Source organism: Symphalangus syndactylus, chromosome 19 (genome assembly GCF_028878055.3).
Source record: "Symphalangus syndactylus isolate Jambi chromosome 19, NHGRI_mSymSyn1-v2.1_pri, whole genome shotgun sequence".
NCBI lineage: Eukaryota > Metazoa > Chordata > Mammalia > Primates > Hylobatidae > Symphalangus > Symphalangus syndactylus.
The window spans coordinates 25,435,807-25,455,103 of NC_072434.2; the positions used below are offsets into that span (position 1 = coordinate 25,435,807).

Below are 19,297 nucleotides of genomic sequence, written 5' to 3' on the forward strand. Positions count from 1 at the left end.
ACAGGCTTCAGCCACCGTGCCTGGCCGAATGACTTGAATTTTTATATGGAGAGTTGAATTGGAAAGTGAGAAAGCAAGAAATAAACCTCTTCCCATCAAATTCAACATCACCCACTGATAGTTACAGGTTCTATTGATGTGCTCTGTCATGATTACCAATTTGTGGTGGTAAAGTTTCTATCTTCTGGAAATTGAAGAAGTAATTGGATTTCTTATATTCTTGCCAGACTAAAAGTTTTAGCCTACTAGGTCATAGCCCACCTGATGCTACAGTTTTTGTTTGTTATATCTTATTCAATCCCTTAATTAGTTTGTTGCTTTCTGATGTATTTGTTTCATTATAGAAAATTAAAAATAAATAATAAGAAAGGAGAAAATCTAAAAGTCAAAGTTAATGTAGTAGCTTATCCCAGTTTCATTCTCATGTGGGGGATAAGAGTGCTAAATTAAGGAATCAATTTAGAACATCATCAAATTATATTTGATTATAGTGGATATAAAGCAAGCCTGACATGAAGTATAAACAAGGTAATTTCCTTAATAAAGTACCAAAGGGCTGTTTTATAAATTCACCTCATTCTTTGGGTACCTTGTGCATGCTGTGTCATATCAGATGATGATTGGGCCTGCATAGTGAATGGCAAACATGAAAAGACTCAAATGTATTGTCTGGGGCAGCGGTTTCTGAAGCATCAGTGTATATAAGAATCACCAGAAGTATTTGTTTAAAAAGCAGATTCTTGGTCAGGTGTGGTGTCTCATGCCTGTAATCCCAGCACTTTGGGAGGCCGAGGTGGACAGATCATCTGAGGTCAGGAGTTCAAGACCAACCCGGCCAACATGGTGAAACCCCATCTCTCTACTAAAAATACAAAAATTAGCTGGACGTGGTGGCGTGCATCTGTAATCCTAGCTACTCTGGTGGCTGAAGCACGAAAATCACTTGAACCCAGGAGGCGGAGGTTGCAGTGAGCCAAGATCTCACCACTGCACTCCAGCCTGGATGACAAAAAAGAAAAAAACAAGCAGATTCTTGGGGACATACACTAAAGATGACAATTCAACAGAGCAGCTCTAGGTTGGGGCCCAGGAAATTAGCTTTTTTTCAAATACTTAGCGGGTAAGAAAGTTGGGAAATCTGTGATCTGATCATCCTTTGCAAATACTTTCCTTGAGTAGGGTTATGTTTCAACTAATAATAGACTATTATGTGCTTTATGTGGCAGCAGACTAGTATTACACTTAATTATTTTAATGAATACCATTTTAAATAATAATATCCTTTGAACTTCAAGACTTTCTGGTAAATGTGTAAAATGTTTTTCTTCACATTCACTATGAGCTGTAACTTACACAATTGTTTTTTACTTGTACAGAGAAATCTTACAGAATATTTTGTTGCCGTGGATGTGAACAACATGCTGCAGCTGTATGCCAGTATGCTGCATGAAAGGCGCATCGTGATTACCTCGAGCAAATTAAGCACTGTAAGTACTTCACACTTCTTTTAAGTAGCAGGTATTGAGTGTTTCACAAAAAGACCTAAAAACCTCTACAGATTTAGAAATGTGCTATGTGTGCTTATAAGACAATATCTACATACGTTTTTGATATATGGTTTTAATCTGGCTCTTGAAGTACAAAAGTCTGATTTATAGGAAGCCTTCTCAGATGCATTAAGTCAGGTTAATTATTTTTTCTTATCAGGAGATGAGAGTTTTTTTTTTTTTTCTTTTTAACTCTCCAGAGTTCATTTTAGTGCCTTCTACTATATAAAGAAGAGCTATTATGAGATTTTTATTATTCACTTGTGGCTTTTTCCATTGGAGCTACTTGAAAGAAATCAAGGGGCCATGATAATAGCTGCTATCCTAACCTGGTAATAGGTAGATTCATCTTTGTTGCCAAGTAGTGGTTTGGGAGTAGATTGTATAATAGTTTGATTTAGAGCAGCTCTTCAGGCTGATAATAACTTAAAAGTCAAAGTAGCATTTTTTATAAATCACAGGTTTTATGACATTCACTAAAATGTTCTTTTGGTAGGTCTTTCTTAATATGGTAAAGGCAGTGAGAGAAAGATTTTTCTTGGGTCATAGAAAAATATTCAAAAGTATTTTGCTAGATTTTTAAATTTTTTTCTAATTTAAGCTTTAAAAATTTAATATTTTCAACTTAAATTTTTAAATACAAATTTAAATATAGTTTTAAGTAATCTATGATGTATTTATTTAGCAAAAACTATTATTTAATATTGTATGAATTTTCTTCTTCACAAATTTGATTAATTGATAAATAAAACCATATTTATAATGTTTTCTTCTCCTATAGTAGAAATAAAAACCTTAATCTGTATTTTAGCATTTAAAATAGAAGGAGTTTCAGGATTTCTGTAGGATATCTGTTTAACATTTAACAGTGATAAAGGTGTTTTCAGTGAGATTAAATGACCACTTCAAGGCCAAACAGCTAGTTAGAGACAGATAATGTGAAATTGAGTCTTTTGATTCTAATTTTTGGGTTATTTCCATTACTCTACAATTGAAAAAAATACATACAATTGTACATATAATTTGTATGAATTTATAATTCACACAAATCTCAAAAATACGATTTTGAGATTTTGAATTGTAATTTGATATGCTCACTCCTAAAAGTTGAAAATGCCCTTTACATACTGAAAAATATATGCATTTAAAAGAGTAAGGGTGGATAAATGATGCAGTAATATCAGAGAATAAGTGCTAGTCAATAACAAGTAATTTTTTTCTTACACATCTTAGAGATGTCAAGAAATTCAGTTTGACTCATTTGATATTTTAATTTGCCTATCTGCTATTTTTTAACTTACTATTGAAATGAAACATTCTTCTTCTTTCCCCCCAGCTCCTCCTCCTCATTTTTTAAACATGATTTTTTTTAAGATTAAAAAGGATATTTTTAAATGGATATTGTCCTCAAAATTAAAAAGACTGTATAATAGGCCTTGGAACTAATTTTTATCAGTATTAATTCCTGTAACAAATGTTTATTAGGCACATACTATGTGCCAGGCACTTTCTAGACATTAACCATATTTGACTGGCATGAAACAGATTGTAAACAAGTGAGCAAACAAATAGCAATTATTTATTAGCTAGGGTTACATAATGGATAAAGTGAGTGGATGTACAGGGTAGACGGTGATGGACAGGTTTCCATTTTATGTAAGGAAGGCCTCTCCAATGAGGTAGTATTTTGTTTGTTTTTTTGAGACAGGGTCTTGCTATGTTGCCCAGGCTGGTCTCAAACTCCTGGGCTCAATGGATCCTCCTGCCTTGGGTTTCCAAGTAGCTGGGACTATAGGCACATGCCGCTGTGCCCAACTCAGTGAGGTAGTATTTGACCAGAGATCCAAAGAAAGTGAGGGAATAAGCTATGTGAGTGAAGCATAGGCTACTCTATTTGTGTATCAGAAATAAATCTGAGTATATGTTTTTGAAAAATATTGGTGTTTTGTTTTAATTTATATCCACCTCTTAATGACCAAGTAATCTGTTTGACTCAGTTTCTTTAAGTGTAGAGTAGGAGCAATAGTAGCCTTAGTCTCATAGGATTGATGTAAAGATTAAGGAAATACATATATATGAAGTGCTTAGAATGGTATCTGCATAGAATAAATGTTTAGTAATTATGAGCTATAATTATATTTTAGTTTATATTTAATTTTTTTTTTTTTTGAGACGGAGTCTCACTTTGTCACCCAGGCTAGAGTGCAGTGGCACAATCTTGGCTCACTCTAACCTCTGCCTTCCAGGTTCAAGTGATTCTCCTACCTCTGCCTCCCAAGTAGCTGGGACTACAGGCGCCTGCCACCACACCTAGCTAATTTTTGTATTTTTAGTAGAGACAGGGTTTCACTGTGTTCGTCAGGCTGGTCTCGAACTCCTAACCTCAAGCAATCCACCCGTCTTGTCCTCCCAAAGTGCTGGGATTACAGACGTGAGCCACCGCACCCAGCCTCTACATTTAATTTTATAATAGTCTACATCTACAGTTAGAGTAAAAATTAACATTACTGTCTTTTAACTTAGTATTTGGCTTTAAAAACAAATTATTATCATAAAGGCTTAGTATGTTGGGGGAGTTGTTTTCTATGTTTGATGTCAATTTATTATCAACTGTTTATAGCAGTTCATGAAAACTTGATGGTGATGTCACCTCTAAGTTACCAGATCTGTTTTGGTTCACTCTCTGGGACCATTGGGCTGATAAAAGAAACATAATTCAAGTTCTCTTTCATGATCTTAGTCTTCTTTTATGGAGGAAGCTGCTTTGCTTGAATCTATCTTGAATAATTCTTTTATATATACAGTATATAAAATATATCTGCTATAAATTCCATGCATAGTGGCATTTAAGGTCAAAGACTCATTTCTTAACATAAATTAAAAGTAATTTATGTAAATTAAAAGTAAATTAAAAGTAAAATCAATGAATTTACTTGTTTTTAAGCTTTTTATACTCATATTTTTATATATCACGGAGACTATAATGTATTTAATGTTAGAAATTACGTTTTATCCATTTTTAATTTTTAAAGTATACAGCCCAACTCTTAATTTTTAGAAGAATATATGTAAAGGTGGCCTAACATTCATAATTCTATTGTAGTTTTAGAAATTTCATTTGTCTCAGTTATTTACTTTTTGACAATCATGATTTTTCATAGTTATAATAGAATGATAATTATAAACCTTACATCTTGCTGTAGGTTTTAGTGATGACACTCTCATTAGAGAATCAGCTAGCTTGAGGTTCCTTTTCTTTAGGTGCTGTTTGTGGTTAAATATGATAATTTCTTGCCGGACGCAGTGGCCCACGCCTGTAATCCCAGCACTTTGGGAGGCTGAGGTGGGCAGATCACCTAAGGTCAGGAGTTCGAGACCAGCCTGGCCAACATGGCGAAACGCCACCTCTACTAAAAATACAAAAATTAGCCAGGCATGGTGCCATGCACCTGTAGTCCCAGCTACTTGGGAGGCTGAGGCAGGAGAATCACTTGAACCCGGGAGACGGAGGTTGCAGTGAGCCAAGATCATGCCATTGCACTCCTGCTTGGGTGACAGAGCGAGACTATGTCAAAAAAAAAAAAAAAAGTAATTTTTAACCTTTAAAAGATAAAAAATTTAAAATTAAAAAAATTAACTTTAAGATATGTAAGCACAGATATCAAGAATATTGTTATGTTTTCAACATTCTAATAGATTTTCTCCCTATATTTTAAAGTGTGGTATTGTGTTAGTACCTATTATTATATTTTTGCATGTTTGAGTTTAATGAATTGAGATATAATCAGTTTTGTTATTATTCTGTTGATTCATACATTATTCTGTTGATTTATACATTGTCAAGTACACATGGAAAGGTTTCTGGTAATCCTGAACAAGAACATTGATTTTATCCATGCTGTAGGTAGGCCATAGATGTTTAAGCCCCAAGTGAATCTTGGTAGACTAGCAGAACATCATATTAGAGTCTCGTATATTCAAAGCAGAGGCATAAATCATGATATTACAAGGGGATATCAGTTGACTTATTGCTGTTTTGTGACCATAGGTAGGTTGGATTGCTGTTTAAAGCCATGTCAGTGGTTCTCAAATCAGTCAGGCATGAAGCCTTGTCATATGCCTCTATAATTGTACCTCACCAGACTTTCTCTAACTAGTCAGCTGGGGCTGTGCATTTTGTCTCAAACACCCGGCTGGCCAGCATCTGACAGGAGCTTTCTCATCATCCTGTCAGTAATATGTTAACTAGAGTGTATCTTTGTGGCCTGTAGAAGCAGGTGGAAGGGATGCTTCTTTTAAAAGCAGATGTCTAAATGTTAGCTATTATTTTGACCATTATTTAGTTAGTAAATTCACCCTCAGAAAGTCTATAAGCATATTAGTTACAGAGATTTGATTGTGTAGTGCATGTTATTTTGGGGATATTTAGAGCAAGCAATATGTTATGAGTGCTGGAATTACGTTAATAAACTGTAATTTCTTCCTTTGTTATAGTTGCCCCCAGGCATTTAAGCATATGCTTTTCTCTCCTCTCATTAATTCCATCAAGGGCATATGTAAAAAGAAATCTTTCGATCTCTGGAAAATCAGCTATTAAATGTAGATTTTACAGGTTTAGTCAGACTGAAAGGCAGTCCAGAGGATTTTAACCTGTTTATCTGGATTATACATATTCTTGATTCGTCTCTTAATGGTGCCACCTGTGTCAGCATTTTATCCGAAACCTGAAGTGCAGAGGCTCTTTCTGGAGATGAGGAATTGAACATTTGGTGAGAGAACAAAGATTACATAGTCCTGTTTCCTAGTTAAGGTTATTAAAGTATATTTTTGCGCCTCATGTTTTTAAAGCTGCAGCAGAGTGGTGCAGTTAAAAGTTGTTATCATGATCTCTCAGGGAAAGATTCTAGAAGCAATTTTTAGATTTTTAATTCTTCCCCAAACCCATAAGCAACCAGTTATGTCATCTGAAACTGTGAATAATTCTACTTACCAGTTTATCATTTCACATGTACACAGCTATTCCGAACATTGTATTTTTAGTCAGTGCTAAGTGAATATGACTAGAGTGGGGAAAAGGTACTGTTGAGGTCATCGGGAAACAGTTTATTGGAAGGGATGTGTGAAGGTTATTTGGAGGAGACTTCTGTTACAGGAAAACTAGAGGTGTTTGTATCTTCCAACTCCTGTAGTGATAATGGCTCTCTTTTTCATGAAAATAAACACATATTTCTGCCTTATGATTTAGTACATTTGTGTTCTAAAAGTAAATAATTGGCTTTTAATTCACAAGGAAGAATTTTTTAATTTAACAATTATGGAATTATCAAAGAGTTGTTATTAACTTGTCATTCCCCTAGGTTCTGTAAGCTTTGTTCCTGTATGATAATACAAAAATGACCTTGGATGATTTCAGTTTACCAAGCATTTTTTTTTCTTTTTTTCTTATCCTTATAGCTTATAGACAGTGTTAATGTTAGTATTTTTTATATGGAACAGTGACAGTTTTGTGCTGATGGTGGTAATCAACATTAAATAAAAGAAAACAATGTATGTGTTTATTGGTTTTGTTTCTTTAATAAAACTGTTGAGGGAAGTGTGTTTATTTTAAAATGTACCTTCTATATTTATATGTTTTTACATACTATAATTTTTTTCATTTTACAGTTAGGCAAGTTTTTCTCTTCCAGTGAGCTTTCTTACAGTGCAGTTTAGCTCATTGTTGACATCCCATTCAATACTTCCAAAATGGAACTCGCCATCTTTTCTCCATAGTCTCCTTCTCCTACTATAAAGGGCTAATTTGGTGAATCACTCCTCCCTCTCATGTGTTTTCCCCACCTACATCCTATAAGTTCTACCTCCTTAATCTTTTCTTCTCCAATTCCTGTTCTCCATTTCAACTGCCCACTGTCTTAGTTCAGCAGTTACTACTTTCCACAGATATTATTTTCAGATCATATATGCTGAATTCACTTACATAAAATGATGATGTTATTAATAATTATAGCCAATATATAATATAGGGCATGCTTCGCGCTACTTACCCTACTGAGAAATTTATTTAAACTAACTCATTTAATTATTATGTATTATGTGGTAGGTACAGTTGTTATCCACGGTAGACAGATGAAAATGTGGATTTTTGAAATTGAGAGGGAGTAAGTTGATCAAGGCCATAGTACTAGGAATTGGTTTAACCAGTTCTGTATGATTCCAAAGTATATGCTTACAATCTTTACGCAATTTTGCCTCTCACAATGACCATTTTATAAAAGCAAATGCATCCCTACCTTCTGCCCCAATATAGTATCCCTTCCCTTAAGGAGCCTCAGTTTATTATTTGAATTACTTACAGTGAACTGACTTTTTTCCTTGTCTTTGCAGGTCTAGTCGATTATCTTTCAATATGTCATATTTATACCTTTCTCTTATTTTGAGTACCACTTTTAGGGCTAGCACTTATCTCCTGTTTGGACCTCTCATTTTCCATTTTCTCATCTTTTAGATTCATTCTATATGTAATTACTCAATCCTTCAGAATGAAAAAACATCTATTGGTTACTCATTGCCTATAAACTGCTAAGTCTGGTAAAAAACTATCCATTATCTGATCCTAAACTTGTCTTTCTAAGTTTTTCGATTACTTATAGTCCACGCAGATCTTTAGACAGTAAAGTTATCAGGGCAGGTTTTTTTTTTTCTTTTTCTTTTCTTTTTTTTTTTTTTTAATCTGGTTCAGTCAGTCACTACAATGTATCTGTCTCTTAGGACAGTGATGATATATATCCATAGAAGGTTTTAACAATAATTTTCTGAGTGAATGGATGAAATTGCACTTTTTGCTCTTCCTCATATGTGTTTTAAATCTCCCACATGCATGCTTCTGAATGTTTTTCAAAATCTGGTTTGCTTTACAGAAGGCTTAGTTTTTATGAGTAACCAGTGTAACATCTTTCATCTCTGAACTATCATAGCATTTACCACATACCCTTCTCAAATTTTAATTATTAGTGAATATGTCAAGCTCTTGTATTAGATATCGATCTCTTTAAAAATTAAAAACCTGTCTGGCATGGTAGCTCATGCCTGTAATCCCAGCACTTCGGGAGGCTGAGGTGAGAGGATTGCTTAAGCCCAGCAGTTTGAGAATAGCCTGCGCAATGTAGTGAGACCCTGTCTCTACCAAAAATTAAGGAAATTAGCTGGGTGTGGTGTCACACGCTTGTAATCCCAGATACTCAGGAGGCTGAGATGGAAGGATTGCTTGAGCCCAGGAGTTTAATACTGTAGTGAGCCATAATCGCACTACTGCATTCCAGCCTGGCAACAGAATGAGACCCTGTATAAAAAAATAAAATAAATAAAACCATGTGTGTCTGTGGGTGTGTTCATGTATGTATTGAAGAATAAATTTAACCATTTAAATTGTGTCAGAAAAGTTTTTAAAATAAAAAATTATTAGCGTAAAATATAAAGTGTTCATCTGATACTGAAAATGCCAGAGTAGAAACTGTATCTTTGTCAAGTAGAAATGTATCCCTTGATTTATCTCTTTGACATTTGTCTCTTTAAATAATAAAAGTTTCTTTGTAGATCTTGAAGTTTCCAAGTTAGGTGCTAATTACTTTTCTTTTCTTTCTTTTCTCCTTCCTTCCTTTCTTTCTTTTCTTTCTTTCTTTCTTTCTTTCTTTCTTTCTTTCTTTCTTTCTTTCTTTCTTTCTTTGTTTCTTTCCTTTCTTTCTTTCCCTTCCTTCCTTCCTTCCTTCCTTCCTTCCTTCCTTTCTTTCTTTCTTTCTTTCTTTCTTTCTTTCTTTCTTTCTTTCTTTCTTTCTTTCTTTCTTTCTCTTTCTCTCTCTTCCTTCTTCCCTCCCTCCCTTCCTTCCTTCCTTCCTTCCTTCCTTCCTTCCTTCCTTCCTTCCTTCCTTCCTTCCTCCCTTCCTTCCCTCCCTCCTTCCCTCCTTCCTTCCTTCCTTCACACAGAGTTGCACTCTGTCGCCAAGGTGTTGGAGTGTAGTGGCGTGATCTGGGCCCACTGCAGCTTCTGCCCGCTGATCTCAGGCATCTTCCCACACCTCAGCCTCCCAAGTAGCTGGACTACAGGCATGCACCTCTGTGCCTGGCAGATTTTTGTATTTTTTTATAGAGATGGGGGTTTCACCATGTGGCCCAGGCCGGTCTTGAACTCCTGGACTCAAGCAACACTCCTGCCTCGGCCTCCCAAAGTTGCTGGGATCACAGGCGTGAGCTACTGTGCCTGGCCTAGGCACTAATTTCTGTGTAGGTTTTGTCTTTAAAAGATTTGTGTTTAGCTATTTTCTACTAGATAATTTTTTTGAAAAGTCTATGCCAAAACGGTAGTGCCTTAGGGAAAAATGTATTAATACATCTTAAACCCTTTTCAGATGCATGAATTTGTATTGCAGTTATGACTCTTATTCAGCCTATACAGGAACTTAGTTTGGTATTCTTTGGTCTTCATATAGTCCTAAATAGAAAGTTTATTACTTTATTTCTATGAAAAATGTTCATTTGTTCATTCATTGAATCATTCCTCATTTAAGGAATGCTTAACTCATGCCAGGCAGTGTTCTATAGGTGAAATCATAAAGTAACAGCCTTTGTATCAGTCTGGATATGACCAGGAAAGAGAAATTACATAGTAATTTGAACAAGGAAAGTTTAATATAAAGAATTTAAAAACTATAACATGGGATTGGGGTAACAAGGGATGGGCTACTGGTAAGTGAAGGAAATTCTGAAGACTATAGAAATACCAAATATAAAGCAGCTACTAGTCTTAGGGCTGAGACGGAGCACCCAGGGAAGAAGCCCCATCTGGGTGTGAGATCCAGGCCCCAATGGAGAGGGCACAGCTGTGGTTCATTGGATAGCAGAGAAGTTGCTGTGGTGCCACACTGGCAGAATTTTCTGGAATCCTGCCCTTTGGGGTGCTCAGGAAAGCTGCCCTCAGAGAAATGCCATTCCTTAGAACTTGTTGGAAAGCCATATGAGAGGTACTGGGGAAGCTGTTTTCAGAGAGATGCCTCACTCGCAGCAGACTACTATAAAGCCTCCTAAGGTGAAGCTATTAACTAGGATTGTGTTACTGGAGAAACTCCCTTAAAAAACTAACAAAGGGAAGCTGCTGGCCACTTGGTACTGTTGGAAATTGTACGGTCCAATAATCAGGTGCAGGAGATGCCTCCTGTGCTGCAGGAACCAGGCACTAGAAAGGCTTCAAGTGCTGCAAGAGCCAGAGGTACTCTGCTATAAGGTAGGGGAATGCTGAGGGAGACCTTTGGCTGCCAGTACCTGCAGGAGCTAGGCACTGCAGAAACTGCCCACTGCATAGCAGCCTGGTGGACACCTGTGCTATAGGAAATGGGCCCTAGGGAAGCTGCATGTACAATAGGAGCCAGCCCTTGATGAGCCATAAGCTTTGCAGGAGCCTGCAGAGTGTCTCACTGGAACCAGGAGCAAGTTCTCTCTTTTTGCATTGTCTCTTTAGTACCCTCTCCTGACAAAGTTTGACATCATGCCAGTTGCTAAAAGGAAAAATAGCCAGAGTCCAGATCCATTTTCACAGACCAGGCAGTGAGGGGCAGATTTGGAGCTGGGAGGCAATAAGTTGATAATTGGTACAGTCCACCCCTTTGGATACTCAGCCTCTATTTGTACCCTTCTACACACATTTGAATTCCTGTACAATAAAACAAATCTATATTTCTACCTAATAACATACAGCTATCATTTTTGACAAATGTACACATTCTCACCCTTTCCTCTAAAGGAGAAGCCCTTGTTTATGTAACTGGTCAAGAGGCCATAATTGGTATGTATTTCCTTTTATTACCCATTCTATATTTCTCTCACCCTCAGCTAGAACTTCACCTGAACAGGATCTTTATCTGGTAAAATGTCCCATTCTCAAAGAATCTCAATCCTCAAAGATTTAGCTGTGTTTTGGTTGTTGTAGTTTTTCATTAACTTTTACTTTAGGCGTGCAAGTCCTGAGGCACCATAGAGAATCCCCTGGTTCAAGACACATTTCTCTTTGCCAAACTATTATGTGGAAGCATCCCAGTTTCCCTTCGGTTATTGAGAAGAATCACTCAAGTCGGTAGATTAACTTCCTCTTTTTCAGCCTGTTGATCCAGTGGCATATGGTACCCCAGTTAGCCAAGTGGCATCTTAAAATTCAAGTAGAAGCATTCTACTTGAATGCTTCTACTTGAATTTTAAATAGGAAGGAGTTAAAAATAGTTAACCACCTGAGAAGGAAAGAAATGCCTTTATTTTGAAATAAATATTTGGCATGAGTAGAGTTTCCAAAGATAAGGCATATAAGTATTTATTCATTTGTGCATTGATAAATGCTATTAGTTGCCAGGTACTAAGTACTGGGAATTTCAGAGTTACTAATTTGTGATTCTATAACAGTGTCAGTGAGTCAAGGACAGTCAGTGTGATAAAAATTCTAACATGGGAGATATTAGGAGGTAGAGTGGTAGACTACAGAGTTTACTTCAATATGATACCTCATTCTTGAAAGGAATTTGTATCATTTCTAGGAAATATATCTTTAATATATTACTGTTTGTGTGTGTGTGTGTGTATGTTTGTATATGGAGAGAGTGGGAGAGAGAGAAATCAGACTACAAAATCTATTTGGGGATATAAACAGTGGCCAGATTGTGAAGAATCACATTTGCTAATTTAAGAGGTTTGGCTTTTATCCAACAGATTGTGGGGAAGCAAATGAGGTACATGACATGATAAGTTTTGTTTTGGAGAAGATAACACTGGTGGCCTTATAAGAGAAGAAATGCAGTAGGGGAAATCCAACTGACAGGAGATCAGTTAAAAGATTGTTAGAGTAATAAAAGCAAGAGATGATTGGCACCTGAACTGGGACAGTGACCTTAAGAGGGAGGTGAGGTTGGGTTTTAGAAACATTTCCAAGCAAAAGTCTTTTGCTTGTGGTATTAGCTTAAGAGTAGGTAAGAAAAAGGAGAGTGTAGAATGGCACACACAGGACAAGTCTTTACCAAATGTTTACTTAGTATCTGCTTTATAAGGGGACAGTTCTTGATATCATTTACTAACAGCAAATTTCACTTCATAATTATGTGTATGCATATACACATATATACATACATATATTCACATATATATGATATGCATGCTAAATATACACATGTATGTTAAACATACATAAGATAAAGGTGTATATATAGTAATTTTAACATTAAAATACGTATAATTGTTTATTATTTAATTACAAATTATTATATTTGTTAACTCTAAACATTTACAATTTACTTTGTTGTTCTGCCATTGTGATTGTCTCTTTTTCAGTTGCTGGTGGTTTGCAATCAGTTTTATTTTGTTCTGGGTGAAAGATATTTTAAATTATGATTTCAAATATGACTGATAAAGAGTAGCTTTAATCAGTTTTTGTTTACTATTTATTTGAAATATTGTCTGAATATATGGTAGTAATGTGTTTATATTAATAATATCTTCTAAAATTAGAGATTTGTGTTTTAGTCCTAACTACTCTACCTTCTTATAATTCATCAGCTACCTTCTTATAATTCATTTAATTTCTTTTACCCTGAAATTTCTTGTCTAAAAAATGAAAAAATTGAACAAGCATGATCTCTAGGATCCTTTCTAGTTGTTAAATACAATGATTCTTATATTGTATAATTTATTTTTTAAAAATGATTGCCAAATTATGTAATTTTTGTATAAACCATATCCTAACCTTTCATCCTCCAGAATGTAGAGTTTAGATATTTGTGAAGAGAAAATATAGACAGATTTGAGGAGTGTTGTAGTGTTACACTCTTTAATTTTGGTGGAAAAGTAGAAGGGCCTTCTCTAGGAAAAGAAAAACTGCTATTGAATTGACTTTGAGAGTGAGAATTAGAAAGAAGTAAATTTAGTGATAGGGAAATGTCATGTAGGTGAGGAGAAGTATTTGAGGGTATTGGCATTTATGTATAATGTGATAGCACAGAAATCCAAAGAGTTGTGAAGAGGTGGGTACAACAGTAATGGTGGTATATAGAGGGTAACTAGAATGTAACTTCCTTGAGAGTACAGGTTTTTGTATGTTTTGTTCATTACTGTATCCTTGCCACTAATAATAGTGTCTGGCACAGGTTTGGTGCCCCACTTACTGGCTTAGTAATCTTGGGCAATTGACTTAACTTTGCCTCAGTTTCTCCAACTATGAAATGAAAGAAAGAATGAATACTTGAAGGAAGCAAGCAAGAAAGAAAAATTTAGAATTATTTGGCTAGGAAGAGCTAATAAACCAACGACTAAATGTGAGATGGTTAGAACTTTCCAAAGGACTTGGGTATGATGGAAATAGTTTAGAATAAACTTTTAGCAATGAAGTATCAGAATTTACCATCTGCTGTGGTCTGACTATGTCCCCTAAAATTTATATTTTTGGAATTTAAACCCTAATATGATAGTATTAAGAGTTAGGGCCTTTAGGAAGTAATGAAATCATGAGCCCTCATAAATGCAATTAGTGACCTTACAAAAGAGCTTCAAGGGAGCTGTTCAGTCCCTCCTGCCGTGTGAGGATGCAGTAACAAGGTGTCATCTATGGAGAAGAGAGCAAGCCTTTACCAGGCACTGAATCTGCTGGTACCTTGATGTTGGATTTCCCAGCCTCCAGAATGGTGAGAAATAAACTCCTATTATTAATAAGTTACCTACTCTAAGGTATTTTGTTATAGTAGCCCAAAGAGACTAAGATACTATCCTAAGAGAATAAAGGAAGAAAATAAAGTATAAAAAATTTAGGTTGATTTGAAAGCACCAAAATGTCTTCCAGAGTGGCTGTACCATTTTGTATTCCCACCGTAAATGAATGGGAGTTTCTTTTCCACATCTTCATCAGCATTTGTTGTCAGTGTTCTGGATTTTGGCCATTCTAATAGGTGTGTAGTGGTATCTCATTGTTTTAATTTGCCTTTCCCTGATGACATGTGATGGGGAACATCTTTTCATATGCTCATTTGTCATTTGTATATCTTTGTTGAGGTTGGTGAGGCGTCAGTTACAGTTTTTGACCCATTTCTTAATTGGGTTGTTTGTTTTCTTATTATAGAATTTTAAGAGTTTTGTATATTTTGGATAACAGCCTCTTACCAGATATGCCTTCTGCAAATATTTCCTCTTAGTCCATGACTGCTTTTTAAATTTTCTTGACAGTGTTTTTCACAGAACAAAAATTTTAAATTTAATGAAATCCAGCTTATCAATTAATTTTTTCATGGTCTATGGCTTTGGCGTTGTCTCTAAAAGTCATTGCCAAGCCCTAGGTCATGTAGATTTTCTCCTCTATTATCCTCTAGGAGTTTTATAGTTTTGCATTTTACATTTAGGTCTGTGATTCGTTTTGAGTAAATTTTCATGAAAAGTGTAAGGACTGTATCTAGATTCATTTTTTTGGCATGTGGATGTCCACTTGTTCCAGCACCATTTATTGATAAGACTGTCTTTTATTCATTGTATTGCCTTTGCTTGTTTGTCAAAGATTAACAAGTTGATTATATTTATGTGGGTCTATTTGTGGGCTCTCTATTCTGTTTCATTGATCTAATTGTATGTTCTTTTATAAATGCTACACTGTTTAGAATATTGTAGCTTTATAATAAGTTTGAACTCAGATAGTGTCAGTCCTCCAACTTTGTTCTTTCAGAATTGTGTTGACTATTCTGTGTCTTTTGCTTCTCGATAGAAACTTTAGAATCGGCTTCTTGTTTTCCACAAGAAAACTTGCTGGGATTTTGATTGGGATTGTAATCTATAGATCAAGTTGGAAGGACTGACATCTTGACAGTATTGAGTCTTCCTACCCATGAACATGGAATATCTCTCCATTTATTTAGTTTTTCTTTGATTTCTTTTATCAGAATCTTTAGTTTTCCTTATATAGATTGTATACATATTTTGTTAGATTTATATGTAATTATTTAATAGAGCATTTTTATGATACTATAATGGTGGATACATGTCACTGTAAATTTGTTTATATCCTAGAGTGTGAACTCTGATGTAAATTAGGGACTCAGATGACAATGATATATCAAGATAGGTTCATCGACTGTAACAATGTACCAGTGTGAGTGGGTGTGTTGATAATGGAGGAAGCCATGGGTGTGTGAGGGCAGGGAGAATATGAGACATTTCTATGCTTTCTGCTCAGTTTTGCTATGAACCTAAAAGTATTCTAAAAAATAAATTCTATTTTTAAAAAGTGTACAAAATATCGTTTTTGCATTATGTAAAATTTCTACTTTCCAAACATTTTCCTATAAGTCTCACTTAATTTGAATATTAGAGTTTTGCTTAAGTGAGACTATTTAGTAGTTAATGTTGTGGTTTTCAAATACCTTGCTGCTACCATTTTTGGTCTAAACTTTAAAATGTGAATATAAATTAAATGTGTTTAAGCAGGTATTTTCTTTATGGTTTCCACTAATTTTTTAAAAAATTTTATGAGGAATTCATTACATTCCCATCTGCAGCAGTTTACTCTTTATACTTATAGTTATTTATGGTGCTTAAATTTCTAAACTAAGTATTGATTCAGTTAAAAATCAGGTGAGGTCTCTAATACATGTTTCTTGGATTTTATTAATAAATGCTTTCTTAGGGAATATAAATCTGCCCCTCAGTAACTCATTTAACCCTGCAGTAACTCATTTAACTCTAGTTGAAGTGTAGGATTTCTACAAAAGAATGAGGCACAATCTAGATAGGTGATACAGAGGCTAGAATAGTGTGAGTAGCAATGTGTCTATATGATACCTTTACCTGTAAGGCATGCTAGTTAAAATTGTGCTATTTTTCATAGTGGTGATTATACTAGATGGATTGTCTTTCTGCTGTGTCCATGGGAGTCTGATAAATGTCTTTTTCTCTTCCCTCAAAATACATGCCTATTTAATTGCTTAAAACAATTCTAGTTTTATTAATAGACTGATTTCTTCTAATAAATATAGTTTAAGAAGAAGGAACAAATCAGATTTTGTATCACAAAGCAGGACAACTTTGGTTCAGTTTCAAACTTAGGTGTACTCACAGACAATGATAACTTGTAGAATTTGTATCTATGATCTTATCCTTTTAACATTTTCTGGGAGAGTCTGTCTTATTAGTTTCCTGCTGTAGTTACAGTCTGTGTTGCCTGAGGAAAGTTTTGTAAATCAGATCTCTGTCTGTTATAGATTTGTCGTACAAAGGTCAATGGTTCTTGTTTGATTGTCTGGTCCAAAGATGCATTCTCTATTATACAATTAGTATAAAACACAATATTTTCAGTCAGTGGATGCTATTCAAAGCCTCATAATGATGATAATTTAAAATCTTTGTATATTGAAGGCAGTTTGAAATAGTGGTTACTGTACTTTGGATCTAGCCTGCCTCCACTTGTATCCTGGCTTTGCTGTTTATAAGCTGTATGATCATGGGCAGTTGGTTGAACTTTGTTTTAGTGTCTTGATCTGTTAAGTAGAAATAATGATAATAGTACTTGATGAGGTTGTTGTGAGGATTAGATATGAGTAGTTCAAGTACTCATAACAGTTCTTGGCACATGGTAAGCATTATATAAACATTTGTTGTTGCTATTATTTTCAATGGCACTACCGATGTTTAGACCTGGTGACCTGGGACCAGAAGTTTCAAATGCCTTTGTTCTATGACTGAGTTAACTGTTGCTGACCTTTGCTGTCAGGTTTCTCTGTCTGGTTTCACGGGCATTAGTTCTTGTCCCTTCTCATGATTCCCATATATACTTATGTTGTAATTGAAGTCCATAGTAAATCAGTATTCCCAATGTTTCTATTTTGCATTAGTCAGCTCTCTGGAACTGTGTTAGTTCAATATATTGGGTATGCTTTATGAAAATATATGTGCATTTTAAATAACATATGCCACATGAAGATAAGAAATTTTTTCCCATAAACCTTTATTTGGTAAATTCATTTTTCTCTGAAAATTATAACAGTGTATTATTCAGTTTCAGGGTATAATGCCAGAGATACGTTTGAACTGAAACATGGAAATTCTTTCCTTTACCCTTTTCTCTGCTTTCATGAGGAACAATTGTGGTATTAAAGAAGCAACTGACGATATTAGAAAAGCAATGTGGAGTCTTGGCCCTGTCACTAATCAGACATATGATACTTGGGTAATTCTAGCCCAAAGAAAGACTATATGATATTTCATTTTTCTTAAAGCTTAAAGATTCAATATATCATAAATAACTTTAAATTAATAAGATTCTTCTTACTTGGCTTATTAAATTGTTCTCATTTCTTTGTAGTACTTTATATTGCAAACCAAACTTCTAAAATATGTAGTTTATTTTCCTTTAATTTGTATGTTCTCAAAATGTTCCAGGTAAATAGTTTATTATGATAGCATTCTCTTCAGAGGTATGTAAAAATGTCATCCAGAATAATATTTAGAGTCTTTTTCATGTCCTAGAAGGCTCTCCATCATTGATTCTGCTTCTCTGTCTGACCTCATCTCCTGCCATTCTCCCACTTCCTCCGGTCTAATCTCACTGGCTTCCCCATTGCTCTGTGAAGATGCCAAGCATGTTCTCACCTGGGACTTCTGAATGCCTCGTTTAATTTACCTGGAATGCTCTTCTTCCCAAATCCACGAGTTTGCTCTCTCTCTTCAGTTAGGTTTCAGTTCATATGTCACCACATTAGAGTTCTTCTGTAATCCCCCTATCTAAAATAGCCCCCCACCCCCATCATTCCCTACTTTAGGTCTCTTTATAGATCTAATCTCTGACAATATTTATTTTACTTGTTTATTGTTTGCTTTCTCCACTAACACGTAAGCTCCATAGAAACGGGGACTTTGTTCTGTTTAGTGCTGTGTCCTTGTTGCTTAATAGGGATTTCGATTGCATATAGCAGGCACTCAAAATTTTTGTTGAATTAAGCAAATAAATTATTATAATATTTTCAGTTGCATAATTACCTTATGGACTTTAGAGCACCTAGAGACTTTATGAAAGTACTTTAAAGCACTTAAACTTTTAGATATATTTTGAAAGTGGATCTGAATTATAGTCCAGTCATAGTATTCCGTTAGCCACCAGGATAGAAGAAATCTCAATACATAAGAATATAAAAAAGATAGAATTGATCTGATCTAAAAATAAAGAATGTTTAATCTATGAGAGAAAATACTTACAGATCATCTAGCATAGAGTTCTTATTTTAAAGATCACAAAACTGAGACATGGTTATATTTGTAGATGTGCCAGAGGTCACGTGGCTTGTTGGTGGCAGAGCCCTAATTTTGTGTCTGTAATATACATGTTATGATTTTATGCAATTTACATATAAATGTGTTACATTTTCTAGTAAATTTGTTTTATTCTATTTACTTGCAACTTTGCTATCGTCTCTAAAAGAATATGCCATAATAGTATTTTCTCATTTTTTTTTTAAGTTACATAGCTCTTGCATGCTACTAGGTGAATATATGGGGGATCATCTTTGGGATGCTTTCGTCTTCTTTGGAAATCTCCATTTAGGTGTCTCATGGTTAACAGAATAAATATTTGCCAAAGCAGATTCCTTATAATTCTACTTAAACCTGACACTTTTGCTATATTACCTTTAATAATTCATTCTGGTTGCTTAGTTCCAGAACTGTGGTTGGGGAGGAGTTGTCATATATTTTATATA

At 34.9% G+C, this 19,297-nt stretch overlaps 1 protein-coding gene across 12 annotated transcripts in view; it reads left to right on the forward strand.

The window, feature by feature from the left end:
* Positions 1-19,297, forward strand: part of DENND1B (DENN domain containing 1B) — a 292,006-nt gene that overhangs the window by 150,291 nt on the left and 122,418 nt on the right. For all 12 annotated transcript variants that reach the window (XM_055234175.2, XM_055234177.2, XM_063613729.1 and 9 more), the window contains one exon: positions 1,377-1,487. In XM_055234175.2, coding sequence (XP_055090150.1) covers positions 1,377-1,487 — 111 coding nt within the window. The remainder of the gene's footprint in view (positions 1-1,376; positions 1,488-19,297) is intronic.